We start from the raw sequence: 27,700 nt of genomic DNA, 5'->3' as shown, positions 1-27,700 counted from the left end.
TCACCGACTTACCAACGGGATAAAGACAAGGCTTCTTAAGTTTGAAAGTCACATAATAGGGGCTCTTAATTCTCCTTTTATCAGCTATACTTATTTATTTAATTTCCCCATATTTGCGCAGTCGAAGAACTACATATATAAAGAGTAAGAGCATCACCAAGGAGCCATGGTGTGTGAATAACTCTCCAATGTAACGACAAACTCACCGTCAAATTGTCGTGCATACTACAATATACCGTTTATATATATGGTTTATGAAAAATTATTGGCTGATTTTTTTCTTAGATAAAAAAAATAATAAATTATTAGATGTTGCCACGTAAAGGATCAGCATTCATATAGTTAGTTAAACCTAAATATGATTAATCCACCTAAAGTGTTGCAATTAATAATAAATTTGTTCATATTGTGTATTTTTTTATTATTAAAAATTATTTTCAAATTTTGTTATTTAGAATTAGTTTAATTTTAAATATTATTTTAAATTAAATTTGAATATTATGATAGTTTAACCAAATGAGCATTTTCATTAATTCCAAAGATAAATTTAGGACGAATAATATTTTTTTTTAATTTCTATTACAAAGTATAATAGTAATTTTTATTTAAATCACTATTATGCTTTTAAATTTTAATGATTATCACTACATTGAATATTATTGACTTTAAAATTATGATATTAAAAACTAAAAACTAAAATAAAATTAACATACGTGACTTGGCACGTAACATCTATTTAGTGTATATATATATTTGGAATTTTTTAGTCAAATTTTTTCTAAATAGTTTAGGGAGAATTTTTAACAAATCTAACAATCTGAATAGTTCAGGGGGAATTTTAACAGACAAAAAAGTTCAGAGGGCATGATTTGGCACATGTCAAAGTTCGGAAATTTTTTTTAATTAGCCTTAAATAAATATATAAATATTAAAATAAATATCAAATGAAAAAAAAATTCTTTAAAATATTGAGCTTTAATTTAAGGATATTCGCATTGTTGGTCTTACATGGTTAATATTTCAATGTGACATCGAGACGCTTGTAATGACGCTTGACATTTGGCTTGGAAGCAATGTTGCCTGTAGAAGTAAACATTGCAACCCACATGTGTGAATTCTAAAATCAAGAACAAAACCAAGAACTACTGAATATGTCCTTAGATTTTCTTGAAGAAAAACGCACCGAGTTGCAAGTAACCAATGCTTCTTATCAAAACCGTATCACTAGATACTTTAATAAAAGAGTTTGAAAAAGACCCTTTAAAGTAGGAGATTTGGTGTTAAGATGTGTATTTGCAAACACACGAGATCCAGCAGCTGGAGTGTTCAACCCAAACTAGGAAGGTCCTAGCTGTAGTTGGAACCGGAGTTTATAAATTAGCTTGGCTTAATGGCTCGCTAATAAAAAATCACTGGAACAACAAGCATCTACGACCTTTGTTTAACGCCCAAATGTGACTTCCACTAGCGGTGGTTGTAGTATAGATCGGACGGTCGATTCCACAGGAAGGTGATTATGGACAAAAACGTTAGTAGAAAAATAAAAACAAAATGTTAATAATAAGTGATAATAGTAACCAATGATTTTGTGATTTTTAATTTGATAATAAATATTAAAAGAAAGCAAATAGATGTGTAATCAATAGTAAAAGAGAGAAAGGCTTCAAGAATCATCCATATGCTTGTTTAGCTATTTTGTACCTTTGATTCACTAAGTTGACACAAATGATGTAACATTAAAGTTCATTATATTTTGAGTATACAAGTTCTTAAAAATAAAAGAAATAATTTAATCTTATGTAGAACCTAGAAATGACATTATACATCAAGCAATAATGCAATAAAAGATTAAATATAAAACTAAACATCAATATTATTTTTACTAAATAGTAACACATAAAAAGAGCATGACTAATCCTATATATTTTTAGTAAAAATAATGACAAAGAGATAGAGATGGAGATGGAGGTGATAGTGAAGGAAATGAACATTAATATTACTTTTATTAATTTTTAGACACATAGGGAGAGCATGACTAAACCTATATATCATTTAACAAAAAGTAAATAAAAATGAACATAAAAGATAGAAATGAGCAATACTACCATTACTATAATCACTAAATAAAAATATATAGAAAGAGCATGACTAAGTCTATATATATATTTGGTATAATAGCATAGATAGTATATATGGAAGAAGAACATAAAAATAAAAGTGGAATATGAACTTGCATTACTCAAATAAACATTACAACAAAAAGTGAATCAAAGATACAAAATAACCTCACTTTGCATATGGAATCATCCCTAACCTTCCAAGGAAGATTAGGCCATTATGCTAATCATTCTCATAAAATTTCTAAAGAGAAAAGATGAGAAGAAAAGTTGAGAGAATTTTGCTATAGTTTTTCTACACTAAAAATTACACTCTAAAAATTACTAAAATGAGCTCCTATTTATAGAGCCATAAAAGGACTAAAAATAAATAAATAAAAATTTGGGATTATAAAATAAATATTAAGATTAAATTTGACATTTCAAATCAAAAATAAAATTAATATTATTTTTGTTATCATTGTGATTTTGACTTCTACTCTTTGGATGAAGGTTGAGTGTGGAAGAGGAAAATAGGGTTGATGATGACCTAGACTTATCATCATTGCATCACATGCTTTGGAAGAGACAAAATTGATGATGAGCTTCATGGGCTAGGCTTAACCTTTTTGGGTTGGGTTGCTTTGGACTTCAACAAAAATGCCATTTTTTCTTCATTTCTTTTCAACTTTGCTCCTTCCTCTTTCTTTCAACAAAAATACACTTTAATTCCTACAAGAAAGAAATAAATTGAATCAAAATCAAATATCTTCATTTATAAAATATATTACAATAATTTCATGAAAATATCAATTAAAACTCAATTTATTTTATCATTTAAAATAAATAAAAGTGTATTTTTAACCACTAATCACAACCCCCAACTAGCTTATTGCTAGTCCCTAGCAATTCAAGCGGAGAAAAAGAATAATCGAGTTGAATAAACAAGTCAAATCACGCAAAAATATCCAAGCATTTTCAAAATATTAGTAGAGAGTTAAAGATTGCTATCAGTGTTATTTCAGTTGTAACAACAGAGTTGTGTGTGTGTGCACCAAACTGTATTTATTTTATTTCAAGTCTTAACACAAATAGTATCGAAAAATCTCAAAAGTGTAAAGGTCTCAACTCCAATTTTTTTCACGGGTATTGAAAGTATTTATATTGGAAGGGTGACACTCTTTGGAGTTGGAAATGTAACAATTAACGCACAAATGAGAGAGGATAAACTTTTTAGGATAAGCAATTTGAACAAATATTGATCACAAGATAGACATATCAAACCAATAGAATTCAAATGACAAACAACATTTGGGATTTACATGAAAAACTCACAAAATAAAGAGCCAACTAACTAACTAATAAATAAAGAAATATAATAACAATTTTTTTTTCTTTAGAGAGACATGTGATGCTTCTCTTTTTTTTTTTTTTAATTAAAATAAACTAACATAATTTTTTTTTTTTAGATATGGAAAGAATGGAGATAAATAGAAATAAAATGATATTACTTTTGCTATTTTTATTCTTTTTTCTCAAAAAAAAAAAAAAAAGATGGAGACTACTTGAAAATCAAAATAAAATGATGTTGCTCTTGTTCCTTTTTTTTTCATTATATATATTTTTTTGATGATTTTTTTTTACTTTTTTTTTTCTTCTTCTCTTTTTTTTTTTTTTTGACAAGAGACAACATATAAAAATAAAGATATAAAGAAATACAATAAAGTTACAAAGAAATAAACACAAAGGCTCTTTTGACAATAAATTAATCCCTCTAGTAAATGTCATGTTTGAAATTCCAAAAGTTTAACTTTACCAACTCAAATGATCAATGAAAGTTCAAAAAGTTATTTTCTCAACTCTCACAACTCACAAAAAATGAAAAACTTTACACTTTAAATTTTTCTTAACTATATGTGTTTACAACCATTTTACCACATGTTTGGAAAGTGCACAAAAGAACTCTGAAAATCACAACTTGGTAACAAAATATAGCAAATATTGACTCAAACTGTAATTTTACTATCATGCTTGGATAATTTTGAAAAAATTTGACTTAAAAAAATTCAACAAGACAATTACAATTCTCTAAATGAACGCTCACCAGAGCTCACCACCCCCAACTCAAAATTAGACAGTGTCCTCAATGTCACAAAAAATATGAAATGAAAAAGATAGGGAAAAGAGTACACCTGATCGACGATAATATGCACGGGGTGAGAGTGGAGATAACACGATAACGGTAACCCAAAACAAACATAGAAAATACAAAAATACAAAAACACAAAACAAAAATAAAAATAAAATAAAATACTATAATATATAGATAGGGAAAATAAACATTCAGAGTGTATAATCTGGGTCCTCAAGAAGGACCTCTTCAACAAGGCTCACACTCTCAATGTAATGTTTCAGTCTCTGGCCATTGACTCGAAAAATTCTCCCATCGGTTGGGTCCTTGACTTCAACAGAACCGTTGGGGAATACTTGTTTCACCACATATGGACCAGTCCACCTCGATCTCAACTTACCGGGGTGGAGATGCAAACGAGAATCGTACAAATGTACTTTTTGATTCGGCTCAAAATGTTTTCTTAGGATCTATTTATCGTGAGCAACTTTCAGCTTTGCTTTGTAGATCCTAGAATTATCGTAAGCATCATTTCTCAACTCCTCAATTTCAGACAATTGAAGTTTTCGGTTCATACCTGCTGCACGTAGATCGAAGTTTATGGCCTTAATAGCCCAATAAGCTTTGTGCTCAAGTTCGACAGGTAAATGACATGCTTTCCCATAGACAAGCCGATAAGGAGACATCCCAAGAGGGGACTTGTAAGCAGCGCGATATGCCCAAAGTGCATCTTGAAGACGTGTTGACCAATCTTTGCGGTCGGGGTTTACCGTCTTTTCAAGAATGTTTTTGATCTCCCTATTAGCTAGCTCAGCTTGACCATTGGTTTGTGGATGATAGGCATTTGCAACTTTGTGAAGTACACCGTACTTTCGCAAAAGAGCCTCAAAAGATCGGTTGCAAAAATGAGTGCCTTGATCACTAATGATAGCGCGAGGGGTACCAAACCTCGATAACACATTTTCTTTTAAGAATTTCACAACAGTCGCGTTATCATTATTTCGACAAGGTACCGCCTCGACCCATTTTGAAACATTATCCACAGCAAGAAGGATGTAAAGGTAACCAAAAGAAGGTGGAAATGGTCCCATAAAGTCTATCCCCCAACAATCAAATACTTCGATGACAAGAATTGGGTTCAAGGGCATCATGTGCCGATGGGACAAGGAGCCTAACTTTTGGCACCTTACACAAGAGCGACAAAAATCATTGGTGTCTTTGAACAAAGTGGGCCAGTAAAGACCGCATTGTAAGATTTTTGCAGCGGTTTTCTTCATAGAAAAGTGACCACCACAAGCATCATTGTGGCAAAAATTTAGCACACTAGACACCTCATCATCGGGAATGCATTTTCGCATAATCTGGTCGGGACAATACTTGAATAAGTATGGATCATCCCAAAAGAAATTTCGCACCTCGACCAAGAATTTGCGTTTGTCTTGTGAACTCCACTCAGAAGGGAGCTCACCAGTTACTAAGTAGTTAACAATGTGCGCATACCACGGTAACTTAGTAACAACGAATAATTGTTCATCGGGGAAATCATCATGAATAGGTGGGCCATCAGCGGGATCACTAAATTCAAGTCGGGACAAGTGATCCGCGACTACATTTTCAACACCTTTCTTGTCTTTGATTGTTATGTCAAATTCTTGCAAGAGAAGGATCGACCTTATTAAGCGTGCCTTAGCATCCTTTTTGGAAAGGAGGTACTTAAGGGCGGAGTGATCGGTGAAGATCGTAATAGGTGATCCAATCAGGTAAGCTCGGAATTTGTCAAGAGCAAAGACAACGGCAAGCAACTCTTTTTCAGTTGTGGAATAGTTCATTTGAGCACTATTAAGAGTTCTACTTGCATAGTAGACAACAAAAGGTTTCCCCTCCCTTCGTTGTCCAAGAACAGCCCCAACAACAAAATTACTGGCATCACACATGATTTCAAAAGGAAGACTCCAATTGGGTGATTGAATAATGGGAGCAGAAGTGAGTGAATTCACAAGTGTTTGGAAGGACTCCTCACACTTTGGGGTCCACTCAAAAGTAGCATCTTTGGCTAGGAGGTTGCATAATGGACGAGAAATCATTGAAAAATTCTTTATGAACCTCCTATAAAAACCAGCATGGCCAAGAAATGACCGAATGTCTTTGACAGTCTTAGGGGTAGGAAGTTTAGAGATGAGGTCAATTTTAGATTGATCAACCTCAATCCCTTTTTCAGAAACAATGTGGCCTAAGACAATTCCAGAAGATACCATAAAATGACACTTTTCCCAATTAAGCACAAGACCTTTCTCGATGCAACGTTTTAAAACAACCTCAAGATTGAGAAGGCATGCATCAAAAGATTTTCCAAAGACGGTTAAGTCATCCATATAAACTTCCATGGTGTTTTCAATCATGTCACTGAAAATACTCATCATGCATCTTTGGAAAGTAGCTGGTGCATTACACAGTCCAAATGGCATACGCCGGAAAGCATATGTTCCAAAAGGACAAGTGAAAGTGGTCTTCTCTTGGTCCTCTAATGCAATCTCAATTTGATAGTAACCTGAATAACCATCGAGAAAGCAGTAGAAAGGATGACCAGCTACGCGCTCAAGAATTTGATCAATGAATGGGAGCGGGAAATGATCTTTACGGGAGGCGGCATTCAATTTTCGATAATCAATGCACATGCGCCAACCCGTCACAGTTTTGGAGGGAACAAGGGCCCCTTTTTCATTTTGGACAACAGTAACACCTGATTTCTTAGGTACTACCTGAACTGGACTGACCCATTTGCTATCGGCCACCGGGTAAATGATAAGAAAGATCAAGAAGTTTTAACACTTCATTTTTCACCACTTCTTTCATAGTGGGGTTCAGTCTTCTTTGAGGGTCCCTTCGTGGGATAGCTTCTTCTAGATTAATTTGATGGGTGCGAATTCGAGGGCTAATACCTTTGATATCAGCAAACGTCCAACCTATCGCAAGTTTGTATTTTCGCAGTAGCTCGAGTAACTGCAATTCTTGAGAAAGTTGAAGGTCGGACGAGATGATAACTGGAAAGGTTTGGCCATCTCCCAGAAAAACATGTTTCAAACCCTTTGGAAGTTGGTTCAGTTGAACATTGGGAGGTTCTTCGGCAGAAGCTTTTAGCGTTTCCCTCTCACGAGGTAATGCTTCAAAGTGTGGCTTCCAAAATTTCTTCCCTCTGTTTTGTGTGTCCAATTGATCATCGGTAGCAAGAGCGGACACAACAAAACTGGGATTTTCATTTTCAAGGCGAGAGAGGAGTTCATCAAGATTAACGAAATTTCTTTGCAATTGAATCTCTTCAGAAACAAGATTGTCAATCATGAATGTTTGATGACATTCTTCATCCTCTTGAAGTTGTTTCCCAATGTGAAAAATGTTGACCTCAAGTGTCATATTTCCAAATGATATTTTCATTAGACCATTACGACAATTGATCAAAGCATTTGCAGTGGCAAGGAATGGTCTTCCAAGGATGATGGGAATTTTGGATTCCATGTTGACCACAGATTGAGTATCTAGAACAAGGAAGTCCACGGGATAATAGAATTTCTCAATTTGAACAAGAACATCCTCAACGATACCCCGAGGCTTTTTGATAGAGCGGTCAGCAAGCTGCAGCACAACAGATGTTGGCTTCATTTCTCCAAGACCAAGTTGCGAGTACACAGAGTAAGGCATGAGATTCACACTCGCGCCAAGGTCAAGCAAAGCTTGGCTGACTTCATGAGTCCCAATTTGGCATGAAATGGTGGGACAACCAGGATCTTTGTATTTTAGCAGTGTCTTTTGTTCGATCACCGCACTCACTTGTTCAGTCAAGAAAGCAGTCTTCTTGACATGGTGCTTTCTCTTAGCAGTGCACAAGTCCTTGATGATTTTGGCATAAGCTGGCACTTGTTTTATGATGTGAAGCAAAGGAAGATTAATCTTCACTTGTGTCAAGTGCTCAAGGAGTTCAGCTCGGTTTTCAGGAATTTTCCCAATAGGTCTAAGAGCTTGGGGAAATAGTACTTTTGCTTGAGCATTTATCGGTGCACTGTCAGGGGCAACTTTTGAATTTGAAGTAGTGGTTTTGATGGATGGATCTTCCAAAGCTTTACCACTTCTTGTTGTGATGGCGTTAACCCCTTTAACGATGGGATCATTAGAGGTGGAGATTTCAGCCATGTGTTGCCCTTGTGCATTAAATTGAGGCTGGGAAGGAAGTCTGCCTTTCTCAGAAATAGCCAAGGATGCGGTCAATTTTGAAAATTGACTTTTTATTTCTTGGACATCTTCCTTTAATTGGCGATTGATTTTAGCTTGTTCCTCAATGAATGCATGAATAGTACTTTCAAGGGAGTTCCCTTGTTGTTGAGCATTGTATTGAGGCGTAGGATATGCCTTTGGAGGTTGTTGAGCTTGATGCTCATTTCTCCATTGTCCTCCAGATGTTTGAGCTTGGTTAGAGTTATCTCTCCAACTAAAATTCGGGTGGTTTCTCCAACCAGGGTTGTACGTATGGGAGAATGGCTTGTTATATTTCCCTAAGGCATTGCATTGCTCCTCATGAACCCCCTTCATTTCTTTGTAAACTAAGCAGTCCTTAGCTAAATGCCCATTTTCTCCACAAACGAAACAAGGTTCGAGTGGTCTGGATTGTGCTTGGGCAACCATGCACCCTTTTTGGCCATCTTTAGTCGTAAGGATTTCAATTTGCTTTTTTAAAGATTCGACTTGGGCCTTTAAGATGTCCTCTTCCCAAAGTTGGTAAATCCCAGCTGGTCGATTTCTGTTGGTGCTTTCAGCAGCACTTGGACCAGTCCATGTGTGAGATTTTTCAGCAAGCTCAATGAGAAACTCAAGAGCTTCTTCGGGTTCCTTTTGAAGGAACTCACCGTTGCACATCATTTCTACGAACTGGCGCTCACGACTTGTGAGGCCTTCATAGAAGTAGCTGACGATGCGCCAACTCTCGTACCCGTGGTGTGGACACTGACTTAAGAGATCTTTAAATCTCTCCCAGACTTGATAGAACGTTTCATTGTCTTTTTGGGAAAATGTTGAGATTTGTCTTTTCAAACTGTTGGTCTTATGGACAGGGAAATATTTAACAAAAAATGTTTTGGTCATTTCTTCCCATGTTCCGATAGACCTAGATCTCAAAGAATACAACCAACTATTAACTTTATCCTTCAAGGAGAAGGGAAAAAACTTTAAGCGTGCAACATCATTGATGGTTGCTCGGTCATAAAAAGTGTCAACAACTTCCTCAAATTCCCTAATATGCACATATGGATTTTCATTTTCTATTCCATGAAAAGTTGGCAAAAGTTGAATAATGCCGGGTTTGACACCAAGACTTGGCATATTAGGTGGAAATATGAAGCATGATGGTATGGAAGTTTGGGTGGGGTGAAGGTAATCATTAAGTGTTCTCTGTTGTATTTCATTATTATTATTCATTGCGAAAGGATTACCAATTATCGTGTGAATGGGAGAAGGAGTAGTGGATGGATTGGACGAAGTTTCACTAGAAGTGGTTTCGTCAGAAGAAGAGTTACTCATCCACTCTTGTTTGCTTTTTTTTTTTCAAATATATTTAATTTTTTTTGTTCAACTTGTTCCCAGGTTACTTTGGAGGTTTTTAGAATGGTCATTCACAACTTACTAGAACTCCCCGGGGTTACCAGGTAAGTGTGAAGGGTTCACTAACCTTTTCGACCAAAGACCTTTCTAAGCAAAAATGAGTTGCTTATTTTTGATAAAACAAGGTTGTTTTTGTTATAGTAAATAGCACAAAAATGTAATATTACAATGATTAACACAAAAATGTTCCCAGGCCAATTGGAAAGGTTGCCAAGGTACCGCTTCGTCCCAACCTTGCCTAGACAGAACCGAGGTTCCCAGGTAAGGTGGAGGGTACACTAACACAAACCTTATTTAAAAACCAATCTTTCTAGACAGAACAATCTTGGTTTGTGTCATATACAATATTACACTGTTGTACCAAATACTAAGCGTTTTATGAAGGAGTTTTTATAACTTACTTTTTTTTTGTATTTTATGATTTTTTAGAGGACTTAAATGCTATGAGTACTAAAAAAAAGACAAATAAAACACTAATAAAAAAAAAGAAAACAATAACTAAAAGATAGTATAAACAATCACACTAAACAAAAATTAAAGTAAAAAAAAAAAATAAAGGAAATAGACTTTTTTTTTTTTTCAAGAAATCATTTCTGATAAGGAAGATCGGATAAAACCGCAACCTTAGAGCATACTTTGAATTCTTGGTAATTTTTTTTTTTTACAAATATTTACACAACATAAGACAATATTCACAAGAAAATAAAATGTAACAAAAAAAGTTACTAACCTCTTGATTGTAGATTTCACTAGCTTTCGAAAAATTACCTCCCCGGCAACGGCGCCAAAATTTGTTTAACGCCCAAATGTGACTTCCACTAGCGGTGGTTGTAGTATAGATCGGGCGGTCGATTCCACAGGAAGGTGATTATGGACAAAAGCGTTAGTAGAAAAATAAAAACAAAATGTTAATAATAAGTGATAATAGTAACCAATGATTTTGTGATTTTTAATTTGATAATAAATATTAAAAGAAAGCAAATAGATGTGTAATCAATAGTAAAAGAGAGAAAGGCTTCAAGAATCATCCATATGCTTGTTTAGCTATTTTGTACCTTTGATTCACTAAGTTGACACAAATGATGTAACATTAAAGTTCATTATATTTTGAGTATACAAGTTCTTAAAAATAAAAGAAATAATTTAATCTTATGTAGAACCTAGAAATGACATTATACATCAAGCAATAATGCAATAAAAGATTAAATATAAAACTAAACATCAATATTATTTTTACTAAATAGTAACACATAAAAAGAGCATGACTAATCCTATATATTTTTAGTAAAAATAATGACAAAGAGATAGAGATGGAGATGGAGGTGATAGTGAAGGAAATGAACATTAATATTACTTTTATTAATTTTTAGACACATAGGGAGAGCATGACTAAACCTATATATCATTTAACAAAAAGTAAATAAAAATGAACATAAAAGATAGAAATGAGCAATACTACCATTACTATAATCACTAAATAAAAATATATAGAAAGAGCATGACTAAGTCTATATATATATTTGGTATAATAGCATAGATAGTATATATGGAAGAAGAACATAAAAATAAAAGTGGAATATGAACTTGCATTACTCAAATAAACATTACAACAAAAAGTGAATCAAAGATACAAAATAACCTCACTTTGCATATGGAATCATCCCTAACCTTCCAAGGAAGATTAAGCCATTATGCTAATCATTCTCATAAAATTTCTAAAGAGAAAAGATGAGAAGAAAAGTTGAGAGAATTTTGCTATAGTTTTTCTACACTAAAAATTACACTCTAAAAATTACTAAAATGAGCTCCTATTTATAGAGCCATAAAAGGACTAAAAATAAATAAATAAAAATTTGGGATTATAAAATAAATATTAAGATTAAATTTGACATTTCAAATCAAAAATAAAATTAATATTATTTTTGTTATCATTGTGATTTTGACTTCTACTCTTTGGATGAAGGTTGAGTGTGGAAGAGGAAAATAGGGTTGATGATGACCTAGACTTATCATCATTGCATCACATGCTTTGGAAGAGACAAAATTGATGATGAGCTTCATGGGCTAGGCTTAACCTTTTTGGGTTGGGTTGCTTTGGACTTCAACAAAAATGCCATTTTTTTCTTCATTTCTTTTCAACTTTGCTCCTTCTTCTTTCTTTCAACAAAAATACACTTTAATTCCTACAAGAAAGAAATAAATTGAATCAAAATCAAATATCTTCATTTATAAAATATATTACAATAATTTCATGAAAATATCAATTAAAACTCAATTTATTTTATCATTTAAAATAAATAAAAGTGTATTTTTAACCACTAATCACAACCCCCAACTAGCTTATTGCTAGTCCCTAGCAATTCAAGCGGAGAAAAATAATAATCGAGTTGAATAAACAAGTCAAATCACGCAAAAATATCCAAGCATTTTCAAAATATTAGTAGAGAGTTAAAGATTGCTATCAGTGTTATTTCAGTTGTAACAACAGAGTTGTGTGTGTGTGCACCAAACTGTATTTATTTTATTTCAAGTCTTAACACAAATAGTATCAAAAAATCTCAAAAGTGTAAAGGTCTCAACTCTAATTTTTTTCACGGGTATTGAAAGTATTTATATTGGAAGGGTGACACTCTTTGGAGTTGGAAATGTAACAATTAACGCACAAATGAGAGAGGATAAACTTTTTAGGATAAGCAATTTGAACAAATATTGATCACAAGATAGACATATCAAACCAATAGAATTCAAATGACAAACAACATTTGGGATTTACATGAAAAACTCACAAAATAAAGAGCCAACTAACTAACTAATAAATAAAGAAATATAATAACAATTTTTTTTTCTTTAGAGAGACATGTGATGCTTCTCTTTTTTTTTTTTAATTAAAATAAACTAACATAATTTTTTTTTTTTTAGATATGGAAAGAATGGAGATAAATAGAAATAAAATGATATTACTTTTGCTATTTTTATTTTTTTTTATTTTTTCTTCTCAAAAAAAAAAAAAAAAAAGATGGAGACTACTTGAAAATCAAAATAAAATGATGTTGCTCTTGTTCCTTTTTTTTTCATTATATATATTTTTTTGATGATTTTTTTTTACTTTTTTTTTTCTTCTTCCCTTTTTTTTTTTTTTTGACAAGAGACAACATATAAAAATAAAGATATAAAGAAATACAATAAAGTTACAAAGAAATAAACACAAAGGCTCTTTTGACAATAAATTAATCCCTCTAGTAAATGTCATGTTTGAAATTCCAAAAGTTTAACTTTACCAACTCAAATGATCAATGAAAGTTCAAAAAGTTATTTTCTCAACTCTCACAACTCACAAAAAATGAAAAACTTTACACTTTAAATTTTTCTTAACTATATGTGTTTACAACCATTTTACCACATGTTTGGAAAGTGCACAAAAGAACTCTGAAAATCACAACTTGGTAACAAAATATAGCAAATATTGACTCAAACTGTAATTTTACTATCATGCTTGGATAATTTTGAAAAAATTTGACTTAAAAAAAATTCAACAAGACAATTATAATTCTCTAAATGAACGCTCACCAGAGCTCACCACCCCCAACTCAAAATTAGACAGTGTCCTCAATGTCACAAAAAATATGAAATGAAAAAGATAGGGAAAAGAGTACACCTGATCGACGATAATATGCACGGGGTGAGAGTGGAGATAACCTGATAACAGTAACCCAAAACAAACATAGAAAATACAAAAATACAAAAACACAAAACAAAAATAAAAATAAAATAAAATACTATAATATATAGATAGGGAAAATAAACATTCAGAGTGTATAATCTGGGTCCTCAAGAAGGACCTCTTCAACAAGGCTCACACTCTCAATGTAATGTTTCAGTCTCTGGCCATTGACTCGAAAAATTCTCCCATCGGTTGGGTCCTTGACTTCAACAGAACCGTTGGGGAATACTTGTTTCACCACATATGGACCAGTCCACCTCGATCTCAACTTACCGGGGTGGAGATGCAAACGAGAATCGTACAAATGTACTTTTTGATTCGGCTCAAAATGTTTTCTTAGGATCTGTTTATCGTGAGCAACTTTCAGCTTTGCTTTGTAGATCCTAGAATTATCGTAAGCATCATTTCTCAACTCCTCAATTTCAGACAATTGAAGTTTTCGGTTCATACCTGCCGCACGTAGATCGAAGTTCAGGGCCTTAATAGCCCAATAAGCTTTGTGCTCAAGTTCGACAGGTAAATGACATGCTTTCCCATAGACAAGCCGATAAGGAGACATCCCAAGAGGGGACTTGTAAGCAGCGCGATATGCCCAAAGTGCATCTTGAAGACGTGTTGACCAATCTTTGCGGTCGGGGTTTACCGTCTTTTCAAGAATGTTTTTGATCTCCCTATTAGCTAGCTCAGCTTGACCATTGGTTTGTGGATGATAGGCATTTGCAACTTTGTGAAGTACACCGTACTTTCGCATAAGAGCCTCAAAAGATCGGTTGCAAAAATGAGTGCCTTGATCACTAATGATAGCGCGAGGGGTACCAAACCTCGATAACACATTTTCTTTTAAGAATTTCACAACAGTCGCGTTATCATTATTTCGACAAGGTACCGCCTCGACCCATTTTGAAACATAATCCACAGCAAGAAGGATGTAAAGGTAACCAAAAGAAGGTGGAAATGGTCCCATAAAGTCTATCCCCCAACAATCAAATACTTCGATGACAAGAATTGGGTTCAAGGGCATCATGTGCCGATGGGACAAGGAGCCTAACTTTTGGCACCTTACACAAGAGCGACAAAAATCATTGGTGTCTTTGAACAAAGTGGGCCAGTAAAGACCGCATTGTAAGATTTTTGCAGCGGTTTTCTTCACAGAAAAGTGACCACCACAAGCATCATTGTGGCAAAAATTTAGCACACTAGACACCTCATCATCGGGAATGCATTTTCGCATAATCTGGTCGGGACAATACTTGAATAAGTATGGATCATCCCAAAAGAAATTTCGCACCTCGACCAAGAATTTGCGTTTGTCTTGTGAACTCCACTCAGAAGGGAGCTCACCAGTTACTAAGTAGTTAACAATGTGCGCATACCACGGTAACTTAGTAACAACGAATAATTGTTCATCGGGGAAATCATCATGAATAGGTGGGCCATCAGCGGGATCACTAAATTCAAGTCGGGACAAGTGATCCGCGACTACATTTTCAACACCTTTCTTGTCTTTGATTGTTATGTCAAATTCTTGCAAGAGAAGGATCGACCTTATTAAGCGTGCCTTAGCATCCTTTTTGGAAAGGAGGTACTTAAGGGCGGAGTGATCGGTGAAGATCGTAATAGGTGATCCAATCAGGTAAGCTCGGAATTTGTCAAGAGCAAAGACAACGGCAAGCAACTCTTTTTCAGTTGTGGAATAGTTCATTTGAGCACTATTAAGAGTTCTACTTGCATAGTAGACAACAAAAGGTTTCCCCTCCCTTCGTTGTCCAAGAACAGCTCCAACAGCAAAATTACTGGCATCACACATGATTTCAAAAGGAAGACTCCAATCGGGTGATTGAATAATGGGAGCAGAAGTGAGTGAATTCACAAGTGTTTGGAAGGACTCCTCACACTTTGGGGTCCACTCAAAAGTAGCATCTTTGGCTAGGAGGTTGCATAATGGACGAGAAATCATTGAAAAATTCTTTATGAACCTCCTATAAAAACCAGCATGGCCAAAAAATGACCGAATGTCTTTGACAGTCTTAGGGGTAGGAAGTTTAGAGATGAGGTCAATTTTAGATTGATCAACCTCAATCCCTTTTTCAGAAACAATGTGGCCTAAGACAATTCCAGAAGATACCATAAAATGACACTTTTCCCAATTAAGCACAAGACCTTTCTCGATGCAACGTTTTAAAACAGCCTCAAGATTGAGAAGGCATGCGTCAAAAGATTTTCCAAAGACGGTTAAGTCATCCATATAAACTTCCATGGTGTTTTCAATCATGTCACTGAAAATACTCATCATGCATCTTTGGAAAGTAGCTGGTGCATTACACAGTCCAAATGGCATACGCCGGAAAGCATATGTTCCAAAAGGACAAGTGAAAGTGGTCTTCTCTTGGTCCTCTAATGCAATCTCAATTTGATAGTAACCTGAATAACCATCGAGAAAGCAGTAGAAAGGATGACCAGCTACGCGCTCAAGAATTTGATCAATGAATGGGAGCGGGAAATGATCTTTACGGGAGGCGGCATTCAATTTTCGATAATCAATGCACATGCGCCAACCCGTCACAGTTTTGGAGGGAACAAGGGCCCCTTTTTCATTTTGGACAACAGTAACACCTGATTTCTTAGGTACTACCTGAACTGGACTGACCCATTTGCTATCGGCCACCGGGTAAATGATAGCAGCATCAAGAAGTTTTAACACTTCATTTTTCACCACTTCTTTCATAGTGGGGTTCAGTCTTCTTTGAGGGTCCCTTCGTGGGATAGCTTCTTCTAGATTAATTTGATGGGTGCGAATTCGAGGGCTAATACCTTTGATATCAGCAAACGTCCAACCTATCGCAAGTTTGTATTTTCGCAGTAGCTCGAGTAACTGCAATTCTTGAGAAAGTTGAAGGTCGGACGAGATGATAACTGGAAAGGTTTGGCCATCTCCCAGAAAAACATGTTTCAAACCCTTTGGAAGTTGGTTCAGTTGAACATTGGGAGGTTCTTCGGCAGAAGCTTTTAGCGTTTCCCTCTCACGAGGTAATGCTTCAAAGTGTGGCTTCCAAAATTTCTTCCCTCTGTTTTGTGTGTCCAATTGATCATCGGTAGCAAGAGCGGACACAACAAAACTGGGATTTTCATTTTCAAGGCGAGAGAGGAGTTCATCAAGATTAACGAAATTTCTTTGCAATTGAATCTCTTCAGAAACAAGATTGTCAATCATGAATGTTTGATGACATTCTTCATCCTCTTGAAGTTGTTTCCCAATGTGAAAAATGTTGACCTCAAGTGTCATATTTCCAAATGATATTTTCATTAGACCATTACGACAATTGATCAAAGCATTTGCAGTGGCAAGGAATGGTCTTCCAAGGATGATGGGAATTTTGGATTCCATGTTGACCACAGATTGAGTATCTAGAACAAGGAAGTCCACGGGATAATAGAATTTCTCAATTTGAACAAGAACATCCTCAACGATACCCCGAGGCTTTTTGATAGAGCGGTCAGCAAGCTGCAGCACAACAGATGTTGGCTTCATTTCTCCAAGACCAAGTTGCGAGTACACAGAGTAAGGCATGAGATTCACACTCGCGCCAAGGTCAAGCAAAGCTTGGCTGACTTCATGAGTCCCAATTTGGCATGAAATGGTGGGACAACCAGGATCTTTGTATTTTAGCAGTGTCTTTTGTTCGATCACCGCACTCACTTGTTCAGTCAAGAAAGCAGTCTTCTTGACATGGTGCTTTCTCTTAGCAGTGCACAAGTCCTTGATGATTTTGGCATAAGCTGGCACTTGTTTTATGATGTGAAGCAAAGGAAGATTAATCTTCACTTGTGTCAAGTGCTCAAGGAGTTCAGCTCGGTTTTCAGGAATTTTCCCAATAGGTCTAAGAGCTTGGGGAAATAGTACTTTTGCTTGAGCATTTATCGGTGCACTGTCAGGGGCAACTTTTGAATTTGAAGTAGTGGTTTTGATGGATGGATCTTCCAAAGCTTTACCACTTCTTGTTGTGATGGCGTTAACCCCTTTAACGATGGGATCATTAGAGGTGGAGATTTCAGCCATGTGTTGCCCTTGTGCATTAAATTGAGGCTGGGAAGGAAGTCTGCCTTTCTCAGAAATAGCCAAGGATGCGGTCAATTTTGAAAATTGACTTTTTATTTCTTGGACATCTTCCTTTAATTGGCGATTGATTTTAGCTTGTTCCTCAATGAATGCATGAATAGTACTTTCAAGGGAGTTCCCTTGTTGTTGAGCATTGTATTGAGGCGTAGGATATGCCTTTGGAGGTTGTTGAGCTTGATGCTCATTTCTCCATTGTCCTCCAGATGTTTGAGCTTGGTTAGAGTTATCTCTCCAACTAAAATTCGGGTGGTTTCTCCAACTGTGGTTGTACGTATGGGAGAATGGCTTGTTATATTTCCCTAAGGCATTGCATTGCTCCTCATGAACCCCCTTCATTTCTTTGTAAACTAAGCAGTCCTTAGCTAAATGCCCATTTTCTCCACAAACGAAACAAGGTTCGAGTGGTCTGGATTGTGCTTGGGCAACCATGCACCCTTTTTGGCCATCTTTAGTCGTAAGGATTTCAATTTGCTTTTTTAAAGATTCGACTTGGGCCTTTAAGATGTCCTCTTCCCAAAGTTGGTAAATCCCAGCTGGTCGATTTCTGTTGGTGCTTTCAGCAGCACTTTGACCAGTCCATGTGTGAGATTTTTCAGCAAGCTCAATGAGAAACTCAAGAGCTTCTTCGGGTTCCTTTTGAAGGAACTCACCGTTGCACATCATTTCTACGAACTGGCGCTCACGACTTGTGAGGCCTTCATAGAAGTAGCTGACGATGCGCCAACTCTCGTACCCGTGGTGTGGACACTGACTTAAGAGATCTTTAAATCTCTCCCAGACTTGATAGAACGTTTCATTGTCTTTTTGGGAAAATGTTGAGATTTGTCTTTTCAAACTGTTGGTCTTATGGACAGGGAAATATTTAACAAAAAATGTTTTGGTCATTTCTTCCCATGTTCCGATAGACCTAGATCTCAAAGAATACAACCAACTATTAACTTTATCCTTCAAGGAGAAGGGAAAAAACTTTAAGCGTGCAACATCATTGATGGTTGCTCGGTCATAAAAAGTGTCAACAACTTCCTCAAATTCCCTAATATGCACATATGGATTTTCATTTTCTATTCCATGAAAAGTTGGCAAAAGTTGAATAATGCCGGGTTTGACACCAAGACTTGGCATATTAGGTGGAAATATGAAGCATGATGGTATGGAAGTTTGGGTGGGGTGAAGGTAATCATTAAGTGTTCTCTGTTGTATTTCATTATTATTATTCATTGCGAAAGGATTACCAATTATCGTGTGAATGGGAGAAGGAGTAGTGGATGGATTGGACGAAGTTTCACTAGAAGTGGTTTCGTCAGAAGAAGAGTTACTCATCCACTCTTGTTTGCTTTTTTTTTTTTTTAATATATTTAATTTTTTTTGTTCAACTTGTTCCCAGGTTACTTTGGAGGTTTTTAGAATGGTCATTCACAACTTACTAGAACTCCCCGGGGTTACCAGGTAAGTGTGAAGGGTTCACTAACCTTTTCGACCAAAGACCTTTCTAAGCAAAAATGAGTTGCTTATTTTTGATAAAACAACGTTGTTTTTGTTATAGTAAATAGCACAAAAATGTAATATTACAATGATTAACACAAAAATGTTCCCAGGCCAATTGGAAAGGTTGCCAAGGTACCGCTTCGTCCCAACCTTGCCTAGACAGAACCGAGGTTCCCAGGTAAGGTGGAGGGTACACTAACACAAACCTTATTTAAAAACCAATCTTTCTAGACAGAACAATCTTGGTTTGTGTCATATACAATATTACACTGTTGTACCAAATACTAAGCGTTTTATGAAGGAGTTTTTATAACTTACTTTTTTTTTTTTTTGTATTTTATGATTTTTTAGAGGACTTAAATGCTATGAGTACTAAGAAAAAGACAAATAAAACACTAATGAAAAAAGAAAACAATAACTAAAAGATAGTATAAACAATCACACTAAACAAAAATTAAAGTAAAAAAAATAAAAAATAAATAAAGGGAATAGACTTTTTTTTTTTCAAGAAATCATTTCTGATAAGGAAGATCGGATAAAACCGCAACCTTAGAGCATACTTTGAATTCTTGGTAATTTTTTTTTTTACAAATATTTACACAACATAAGACAATATTCACAAGAAAATAAAATGTAACAAAAAAAAGTTACTAACCTCTTGATTGTAGATTTCACTAGCTTTCGAAAAATTACCTCCCCGGCAACGGCGCCAAAATTTGTTTAACGCCCAAATGTGACTTCCACTAGCGGTGGTTGTAGTATAGATCGGGCGGTCGATTCCACAGGAAGGTGATTATGGACAAAAGCGTTAGTAGAAAAATAAAAACAAAATGTTAATAATAAGTGATAATAGTAACCAATGATTTTGTGATTTTTAATTTGATAATAAATATTAAAAGAAAGCAAATAGATGTGTAATCAATAGTAAAAGAGAGAAAGGCTTCAAGAATCATCCATATGCTTGTTTAGCTATTTTGTACCTTTGATTCACTAAGTTGACACAAATGATGTAACATTAAAGTTCATTATATTTTGAGTATACAAGTTCTTAAAAATAAAAGAAATAATTTAATCTTATGTAGAACCTAGAAATGACATTATACATCAAGCAATAATGCAATAAAAGATTAAATATAAAACTAAACATCAATATTATTTTTACTAAATAGTAACACATAAAAAGAGCATGACTAATCCTATATATTTTTAGTAAAAATAATGACAAAGAGATAGAGATGGAGATGGAGGTGATAGTGAAGGAAATGAACATTAATATTACTTTTATTAATTTTTAGACACATAGGGAGAGCATGACTAAACCTATATATCATTTAACAAAAAGTAAATAAAAATGAACATAAAAGATAGAAATGAGCAATACTACCATTACTATAATCACTAAATAAAAATATATAGAAAGAGCATGACTAAGTCTATATATATATTTGGTATAATAGCATAGATAGTATATATGGAAGAAGAACATAAAAATAAAAGTGGAATATGAACTTGCATTACTCAAATAAACATTACAACAAAAAGTGAATCAAAGATACAAAATAACCTCACTTTGCATATGGAATCATCCCTAACCTTCCAAGGAAGATTAGGCCATTATGCTAATCATTCTCATAAAATTTCTAAAGAGAAAAGATGAGAAGAAAAGTTGAGAGAATTTTGCTATAGTTTTTCTACACTAAAAATTACACTCTAAAAATTACTAAAATGAGCTCCTATTTATAGAGCCATAAAAGGACTAAAAATAAATAAATAAAAATTTGGGATTATAAAATAAATATTAAGATTAAATTTGACATTTCAAATCAAAAATAAAATTAATATTATTTTTGTTATCATTGTGATTTTGACTTCTACTCTTTGGATGAAGGTTGAGTGTGGAAGAGGAAAATAGGGTTGATGATGACCTAGACTTATCATCATTGCATCACATGCTTTGGAAGAGACAAAATTGATGATGAGCTTCATGGGCTAGGCTTAACCTTTTTGGGTTGGGTTGCTATGGACTTCAACAAAAATGTCATTTTTTTCTTCATTTCTTTTCAACTTTGCTCCTTCCTCTTTCTTTCAACAAAAATACACTTTAATTCCTACAAGAAAGACATAAATTGAATCAAAATCAAATATCTTCATTTATAAAATATATTACAATAATTTCATGAAAATATCAATTAAAACTCAATTTATTTTATCATTTAAAATAAATAAAAGTGTATTTTTAACCACTAATCAACCTTTATTACCAGTAATTTATTATGTAATGATGTATTAATCTTTGTAATAGTGGTTTATTATCTTGAAAAAAAAAGTTGAATGTTTCAAGTAATCATAAAGTTTTATTTTCTTTAAAATTACTTGGGAGCATATATGTGTATAATAATTAGATTCCACCTAGAAATATATACAAAAATGCTAAAACCTGGAAATTAAAAATTTTCACAAGAGAAATGATGGGATGATTGATTAAAAACTGTCTTAGGATAGTATAAAGTCAAGAGTTGAAAAACTTTTCTTTAGGTGAAAATTGAAATAGCAGTTGTAAGTGAGGTTTTTTCTCATAAAACAACAAAAAGCTATATGCGATCTGAGTAAATAACGGCTCGTATGATTATAGCATGTATTATAAACAAGATACAAATGTGTCTTGAAAAATAATACGCAAGCTAAAGTATGAATAGAGGATTGGCTATTCATACGAGCAATAAAAAAATCAAAATGGTTCTTACAAGAACTCTTCAAAATATTTGAAGTTTGCTCTAAATATAACAGAATATTAACTGCTCACAAAAGACATAGCAGATTACTAATTTCTCGAAAAAAAAAATGCCTAAATATTAAATGCTCGCCTATTTAATAACAAGATAATGACAACTGTATGTGTGTAACCCAAAAATATCCTAAGCTAAATCGAGGAAAATGTTTTGTTGTAAAAAAAATGCAATAAACAAACATGAATAACTCAAAAAAAGCAAGATAAAAGGCATAAAAGTATATATATATATATATAAATTAGCGATGTTGGTCATTAAACAAAGTAAAAGTTTGAATAATACTACAAAAGTGGCACAAGGGGCAAACCATTGTCTCGGCCTTAAGGCCATTGTTCAGAAATTAAAATGATAAAAACTAAATCTACATGGTTGGAGATTTAGTGGGTTCCTGTTCTTCTTCTTCAACTTCCTCTTTTGCAACATCTTAATCTTTTTTGGTCTGCTCGCAAAAAGCCAACATCTCCTTAGCACCATCTTCCAAGAAACTTAGGTCCATATTTGGATTTGCCAACCAAGCTCTACAGATAGAACACTTGGCAACTGAGTTACATCTAGCCTTAGCATTGGCCTCGGCTTCTTCAAGCTTCTTTTTGCCATCATTAAGCTCTTCCTAGGTTTTCTAATGGGCCTCAAGGTGATCTTTGGCTTCTTTTTGGGCACCATCGAGCTCAGCCTTGTGGGTTTTCTTTTGATCTTCAGCATCCTTCTTTAACTGAGAAATCTCAGTTTGAGAATCTGTCCATTGCCTCGCAACGACTTCACATTGTTCATTAGACTTGCAAAGCTCAGTCTCCAACTGTTTGATTCTCTGAAGGCCTCTTTGTTGAGCATGGTGAGACAAAAAAGATGCCTGGAAAAGAACAAAGTTAAGAAAGAATAACTAAAAAAAGAGATATAAAGTCAAAATAAAAGAATAAGATGCATACTAACTGAGAGAGTAAGATCGGCGCTCCTTGCAGATAAAATTTGAAAATTGCCATCATTAGTCAAGTCTCAATCATCTTGTTGAAAAGATTTGTAATGACGCCAGCAGGTGGTGACATATTGCTAGAAAACTTGCGAACCCTTAATGCCTGCAGAATTTCGCAGGGGGCAAGAAGGCTCCAAGAGTACTATCTCGGGTTGTCATCCCGAGAATCTAACCTGATGAACAAACCCTAAAGCCTGCTCATCAAGGCAGCAACAGGTACCGAAGAGGTCACCGGGGGAACCTCTAGCTCAATAACAATCGAGTCGACGCACGTTTCTTGTTGGTCGTTGATTTTTTCAATCTCTTCAAAGGTTCTGGTGTAACACCCTAACTACCTTAGGCGTATTACGTGATTTTTAAACGTACTGTGCAGCTCGTTGCTAATCAACGAGGTTTATGGAAAAACGTGATTGATTAAAATTTTGCTTTTTAATTAAACTTATAAACCATATTACAAAAGACTCGGGATCCCGATTATAAAAATATTTACAAAAAGTTTAACTGTTTAACTGATACATAAAATAAAGGTCGTCTAACGACCGGTTACAAAAATTCAGCCTTGCTGTCCCGAGGATCGTACGCTCCAGGCCTAACCGCCCCGACATGTACAATCTCATAAGCTCGCTCACGGTCCATCAGCTAAAGCCTTGCCTTTACCTACACATGAACATAAACTGTGAGTCGACAGACTCAGTAAGAAAAGCATAATAATATCATACATAATTCTAACTGCCGTGTCCAACACGATACTGAGTCCCGCTACTGCCATGTCCAACATGGTACTGAGCTACTACTGCCATGTCCAACATGGTACTGAGTTCTGAACGTTCATAGGGACGGTACTATTGACACGTAACAACCTGATCGGTCGAACCGGTCATACTCCGCCGGTCATACTCCAGCCTGTACCGACGTGTTACTATATCCTCCTGATCGGTCGAACCGGTCATACTCCGGCTGCTGGTCATACTCCAGCCTGTACCGACGGGATACGTCAATAGCACGGAACCACCAACCAAGTGTCAGCCTGATCGGTCAAACCGGTCATACTCCGGCTGCTGGTCATACTCCAGCCTGTACCGACGTGACAGGGTTGGATGGTTCGAAGCCAACATACAACTAATGTAATCTAATAGGCTTCCTACATGCTCGCTAAACATGTAATCTACATATGCATACTGTTATACTAATCTTACCTGAATTCCGATTTCGGTGTGCGGGTCAACTGACTGGCCCGAAGCCGAGTGGCGGATTGCGGCTCCTAAACCATAAAAATCACAACGCTATAAGTGACACGCTAAATCACTTCCCGGGGACTAAAACTAGGAACTAAAAGTTTCCCTATCGATAAAAAGCATGGCAATACCCCTAAAAACATAAAAACGAGGAAAACTAGGGTCCCTGAATTTTCCCCAATAGGTGAGACCGGTTGCCCACCCGGAATTCCGGTTCTGGAAAATTCAGAACCCTCATCCGGAATTCCGGATGCACAACCGAAATTCCGGTTCCTCGCATGCAGCAAACCAAATTTTTCATAACTCGACCAATTCAACCCCAATTGGTTCCAAACTTTCCAGACCTGCTCTAAACACCCCAAAGAACAAATCTAAGGCAACAAACTAACCCAGAAACCACAGAAACAAAATTCACCATTGGAGCTCAAGCTTTGAGTTCTAAACTCAAACTTGAGCGATTCCCACAAACATGCATTCAAACCTAGTTAATTCTACTCAACTATGCATGAAATCACCTCTGAAAACTATTAGAAACTACAGCAACAACACAATAACAGAATCACTATATTTTCCTCCAAAAACCACATTTTTGCATAGAAAATTTCCAAACCTTGAACAACACAACTAGCATGCATTAGAACCTATATAATCCATCCATTTAAAACCTAATTAAGCTACTGAAAACAACAATTAAACACAGCAACATAGAGCTTCACAAACTAACATGCAACCTACCATTTTTACTTCAAAAACATCAAGAACAAAGAGAAGAGTTGAGAACCACTTACTAGAACTAAGGATCACAAAAATCAACACAAAAAGGACTTGAATCACCAAGGAAAACTCCTCCTCCTTGCTGCTCAAAGAGGCCGAAAAGAGAGAGGCTTGAGAGAGTTTCTTTTTTCAAGTTTTTTTCTAATTCTACACTTAGCATTTTTTTGTAAAAATTGGAGAATAAAAGTAAAGGCATTTATCTCATTTACTTCAGCCAATAACATAAACAAATAACACTTATTTTTCAAATAAACAAGCCACTAAAAGACAAAAAGTCATTGGGGCAAAAAGACCATTTTGCCCCTCCATTCTAAATCACATAAAAATCACTAAAGGGGTATTTTTGGGAAATTCTAAATTCCCGGCCATTCCCGACATTCCCAATGTCTAAAACACGTCCCCAAACTACTAACATGCTAAGTTGTGATTTCTACTGAGCCAAACGCCGAGTTCCAAAATACCGGACACCGGAAATGCAAAATATGAAAAACTACTGATGACATAATCATGCATTTCTGAATTCCATAAATAACAGTAATAAATTATTTAAATAGCTATAAATAATTTCATAATTAAACATAAACAACTGCTAATTTCCAAATTAACTAAGCGGGCTTTACAACTATCCCCCCCTTAAAAGGATTTCGTCCCCGAAATCTAACCTGAATAACTCTGGATATTGAGCTCTCATATCTGACTCTAGCTCCCAGGTGGCTTCCTCCACCTTGCTGTTTCTCCAGAGTACCTTGACCAATGCTATGGTCTTATTCCGAAGGACTTTATCCTTTCTATCCAGGATCTGCACTGGCTGTTCTTCATAAGTCATGTCTGGCTGAAGCTGAAGACTCTCATAACTGAGTATATGAGAGGGATCTGAAACGTATTTTCTCAACATTGAGACATGGAATACGTTGTGAACTGCTGATAAGGCTGGAGGCAATGCTAACCGATATGCCACTTGACCTATCTTTTCGAGAATCTCGAAAGGTCCTGTAAATCTAGGGCATAACTTGCCTCTTTTCCCGAAACGCGTAATCCCCTTCATCGGAGATACTCGTAAAAACACATGGTCCCCTACTCGGAACTCAACATCTCTGCGTTTCGGATCTGCGTAACTCTTCTGTCTGCTCTGTGAGGCAAGCATTCTAGCTTTTATTTTCTCTATTGTCTCGTTGGTCCGCTGAACTGACTCTGGACCTAGGTATTTCCTCTCCCCTGTCTCATCCCAGTGGATAGGGGATCTACACTTTCTACCGTACAACAGTTCATAGGGAGCCATCCCTATCGTACTCTGATAACTGTTGTTGAAAGAGAATTCTATCCACGGTAGATACTTACTCCAGGAGCCTTCAAAGTCCATAACACAGGCTCTCAACATATCTTCCAATATCTGAATTGTCCTTTCGGACTGACCATCTGTCTGAGGATGAAATGCTGTACTGAATTTCAGCTTTGTACCCATTGCCCGTTGCAAACTTTGCCAAAATTTGGAGGTGAATTTCGGATCCCTGTCCGAAACTATAGACTTCGGTACCCCGTGAAGTCTCACTATCTCTCTGACGTACAGTTCTGCCAACTGATCCACTGAAAATGTTGTTCTAACCGGCAGAAAATGAGCAGATTTCGTAAATCGATCCACCACTACCCAGATGGAATCAAATAAACCTGTGGTCCTAGGTAACCCGACCACAAAATCCATCGTAATATCCTCCTATTTCCATTCTGGTAGGGTTAGAGGCTGCAACAACCCTGCTCGTCTCTGATGTTCAGCCTTAATCTGCTGACAAGTGAGGCATCTCGATACGAATTCTACCAAATTCTTCTTCATACCGCTCCACCAGAAGTACGGTTTCAAATCTTGGTACATCTTGGTGGTGTCGGGATGTAGAGAATATGGGGTAGAATGAGCCTCCTCAAAGATCTCATTTCTAAGTTCCATACTGCTCGGAACACAAACTCTGGCTTTATACAAAAGCATCCCACTGTCTGACACTGAAAAGTCCTTGGCTTGACCAGCCAACACCTCATCTCGGATCTTCACTAACTCCGGATCTGTCATCTGAGCGACTTTTATTCTTTCCAACAGATCAGATTGCAGCGTCAAGTTGTGAAGCTGACCTACCACCAACTCAATGCTGGATCTAACCATATCCTCTGCTAGTTGAGGTGAGATCTGAATCATACTAGCTACTTGCCCGGGACCCTTTCTGCTCAGGGCATCAGCCACTACATTGGCTTTTCCGGGATGATAGAGGATCTCACAATCATAATCCTTTACTAATTCCAACCAACGCCTTTGTCTCATGTTCAAATCTTTCTGAGTAAAGAAATACTTGAGACTTTTATGGTCGGTATAGATCTCACACTTCTCCGCATAAAGGTAATGCCGCCAAATCCTCAGTGCAAAAACCACTGCGGCCAATTCTAAATTATGAGTCGGGTATCGCTGTTCATAATCCTTTAACTGACGGGAGGCATAAGCGATGACCCGATCGGCTTGCATCAATACACACCCCAAACCCTGTTTGGATGCGTCACAATAGACTACGAACTTTTCCTTGTCCGAAGGCAAAGCTAGCACTGGAGCAGTAATCAACCTCTGCTTTAGCTCCTGAAAACTAGCTTCACATTTATCTGACCAAATAAATCTCTGATTTTTCTTTGTAAGCTCGGTTAGGGGCATTGAAATTTTGGAGAACCCCTCCACGAACCTACGGTAGTACCCAGCTAAACCTA

The 27,700-nt window shown here is 35.8% G+C and overlaps 2 protein-coding genes and 2 non-coding genes across 4 annotated transcripts; 2 read left to right on the top strand and 2 right to left on the bottom strand.

Annotated features, from left to right (window-relative positions):
• Nucleotides 1–7,008: 7,008 nt before the first annotated feature.
• LOC133032308 (uncharacterized) lies at nucleotides 7,009–9,792 on the bottom strand. Its single transcript, XM_061106206.1, has one exon. It carries the CDS (start codon nucleotides 9,790–9,792, stop codon nucleotides 7,009–7,011), a length of 2,784 nt encoding a protein of 927 aa, XP_060962189.1.
• Nucleotides 9,203–9,309, top strand: LOC133032869 (small nucleolar RNA R71). The gene has a single exon (XR_009685456.1). It is a non-coding gene; the product is annotated as a small nucleolar RNA R71 (small nucleolar RNA).
• Nucleotides 9,793–13,009: 3,217 nt separating the features above from the next.
• LOC133032539 (uncharacterized) lies at nucleotides 13,010–21,214 on the bottom strand. Its single transcript, XM_061106512.1, has one exon. The coding sequence runs from the start codon at nucleotides 19,122–19,124 to the stop codon at nucleotides 13,680–13,682; it is 5,445 nt and encodes a 1,814-aa protein (XP_060962495.1). The 5' UTR covers nucleotides 19,125–21,214; the 3' UTR covers nucleotides 13,010–13,679.
• Nucleotides 18,442–18,548, top strand: LOC133032868 (small nucleolar RNA R71). The gene has a single exon (XR_009685455.1). It is a non-coding gene; the product is annotated as a small nucleolar RNA R71 (small nucleolar RNA).
• Nucleotides 21,215–27,700: the final 6,486 nt, after the last annotated feature.

Source organism: Cannabis sativa, chromosome X (assembly GCF_029168945.1).
Source record: "Cannabis sativa cultivar Pink pepper isolate KNU-18-1 chromosome X, ASM2916894v1, whole genome shotgun sequence".
Taxonomy (NCBI): domain Eukaryota; kingdom Viridiplantae; phylum Streptophyta; class Magnoliopsida; order Rosales; family Cannabaceae; genus Cannabis; species Cannabis sativa.
The sequence above is the reverse complement of the archived record's forward strand: the minus strand, read 5'-3'. Positions and strand labels throughout refer to the sequence as shown.